The sequence below is a fragment of the Monopterus albus genome, unplaced genomic scaffold, assembly GCF_001952655.1.
Source record: "Monopterus albus unplaced genomic scaffold, M_albus_1.0 scaffold257.1, whole genome shotgun sequence".
NCBI classification, from domain to species: domain Eukaryota; kingdom Metazoa; phylum Chordata; class Actinopteri; order Synbranchiformes; family Synbranchidae; genus Monopterus; species Monopterus albus.
The window spans coordinates 143008-145487 of record NW_018128137.1 but is presented as its reverse complement, the minus strand read 5'-3'; the positions used below and the strand labels follow the sequence as shown (position 1 = coordinate 145487).

General features: G+C 42.8%; 1 protein-coding gene across 5 annotated transcripts in view; it reads right to left on the bottom strand.

Annotated features, from left to right (window-relative positions):
- Positions 1 to 244: 244 nt before the first annotated feature.
- Positions 245 to 2480, bottom strand: part of ankrd50l (ankyrin repeat domain 50-like) — a 20998-nt gene continuing 18762 nt past the window's right edge. For 4 of the 5 annotated variants that reach the window (XM_020621311.1, XM_020621314.1, XM_020621313.1 and 1 more), the window contains 2 exons: positions 1605 to 2480; positions 245 to 1267 (listed from right to left, as the gene is read on the bottom strand). In XM_020621311.1, coding sequence (XP_020476967.1) covers positions 1615 to 2480 — 866 coding nt within the window. In that variant the 3' untranslated portion in view covers positions 245 to 1267; positions 1605 to 1614. Of the gene's footprint in view, positions 1279 to 1604 lie in introns of all 5 variants that reach the window. The other variant, XM_020621315.1, reaches the window with a different exon arrangement.

Here is a 2480-nt window from a genome sequence, read left to right as displayed (position 1 = left end):
TGCCAGGTTGCAAGGAAGCCAAAGACATTAAATATGGAGGAGAGACTCTGAACCCTTGGGTCCAATGCAAGCAGTAAACAGTAACGTTCAGCATTCACAAGAGTGACTAGTCTCTATCATTATATTTAACAACCTGGTGCTGTTTAACACATGCAAATGCACAAATTCAAAAGTTCAAATAGCTAAAAAGTTTCAATATATCAGAAAAATGGAGGACAAATCACAACTGATCCTCTCTGCGAAGCTCTCCTCTTTCTAGTTTCAAAATAGTCCAGAAGTGCTTTATAGTCCCAGGTGGCCACATTCAGCCTGCAGCCAGACTTTCATCTCTGCAGGATGTTACCTCATCAAATGCTAGTCTTGACATTTAGTTGTAAAGTGCATGACATACAACTCAAATACACACTTACCTACACATTCACAAATAAGCAGACAGAGCAGAGGTGTGCAAATTTATGGCATGGTTCACCATTTTTAATTAAATGTATTTAAATATTAATCGAATGAAAAATGAAAAGGAACTAGAAATTTCTTTAGGTCGCATACAAGCTTGGAATTAACAGCCCTCGCACATCCACCCTCAGTTCTTCTGGTCCAGTTTTCATTTTCCTTCCTGCCTGCTCACAGACACACTGTGAACGAGCCAAGTTGGTTCAGTGCACATGGCCGTCCTTTAGAGCTTGTATCATAAACCCTGCATTGGGCCAGACTTTGGTAGGCTTGCTTTTCTGCAAACTGTTTTTGGTTAACTGATGAGGGAAGTAAGACAGTTTACAGTAAATATTAACTGAACATGAAGGCCACAAACTTAAAGCTCTTAAACAAAGTTGTTTGCTGATTAACAAAGGGATCTTTACTAGCACAACATAATTTAAAGCATATTCCAACCAAGACATTTGTGCTTTATTACAGTGAGTGTTATTTGCAGAAGAGCTGATAAGTCCTGTTATCCTACATGTGGCTCTGCATTCAGTCCTTTAGGGCCAAATAAATTGAAATAAAATGATGAATATTGCTGATCAAAATTATGAGTACAATGGGAGAATAACGTCCAAGCATAAGGTTGTCTGTAAGAGTGCTGCTCAACACACACAACAGGCAACAGAAAGGCGGGAATGTAAGCTTTGAGGTCATTCAGTTCATTCTTCTTCTGGTTTTCTGAAGGGTGGGGGTGGAGAAAGAGAATACTTCCTCTCTCATCTGAACCCAAACAGTCATTGTACACAGTGAGAACTGCCTTCTCCTTGAACTGCAACACTGTCTGCACCTAAAACAAAGCTGTTGTTATTAAAATGAAGATTTCTGTGAATTCTCTGAATGCGTGCAAGAGAGCTATTTTTGTTTTGATACCAAAAATAACAACTAATGGTTGTTTTCACAATCAGTTTTTCTAATGACTAAACATTAATATACAAGTTAGAAACTGTATAAAACGAAGAAAAGCAGCAAATCATCACATCTGAGATCTTTGAACCAGAACATCTTAATTTTGCTTGATAAATGCCTTTATCTCCTACTGTCAATGAAGTAATCGTTTAAGCACATACTCTAACAAAGTAAAAGGTTTGTGAAAGAAGCAGCAATAGTTAACTTTAGTGTCTTACTTTTGCACCATCACAGGGGTGTCTCTCTCTTGTATAAAGCTGCACTGGTGGGACCTTCAAACTGCAGTTTGATGGCCTGTTTCAGGTTAAGCTGTGGGTCTGTGCTTGTCATAGTGACCATAACATCCTCTGGCAAGGCACTGCAAGGTGGGGCTGGGGTAAAACTGTAACAAGAAGGTGTCAAAATGTTCTTGGGTGGAGAATCCCAAACTTCCCCTTGAGGTGGGCTCTGTAGCCTATATGGGTAGCCCACAGGAGGACTCTCTCTGTTTTTAGCACCTCCTGCAGGACTGTCTTGCCCTGGCATTATCCCAAGGGAAGCCATGACTGAGTACCATTTACCCCCAGCATGAGTAGTCCTGTCTGCTTTGATTAAGTTTGAGTTTAGTTTGTTCATTTTGTCTTGATATTCAAGTTCAGATGACAAGCCTTTTTCAGGCAGTTCACAGTTGTGCACCATGGCAGTGACTGTGCAAACAGTGGGAGGAGGGCTGCCTTTGGGATGCCTCTGGCTACTTCCATGAAGGCTCCCCATTCCTGAACTCCCTGGTGGCGGGAGGGTGGAGGGTCGGCTACGGCTGCGGGGAAGTGAGTGCTGTTGGATCTGCTGAATAAAGCTGAGGCTGTCCGCTGGCACTGTCTGCACTGTGGCCAATGAGTGGCAGGTGGATGAGGTTTGGGAGCTCTGCATGGAGTGGAATCGTTCTGCAGTGGAGCCGGGAGATGACACTGAGGAGGAGGAGGTAGCACCTGTGACTTCACCTCCTTTGCTCTCAGAGATGCCTGAGGAGAGGCTCTTATTGGGTTTTGCAGGGGAAACAGTACTAGAGTTAGGCGACAGTCCTAGGTATGGCTTGGCTCCATAGCTCTCCAAAA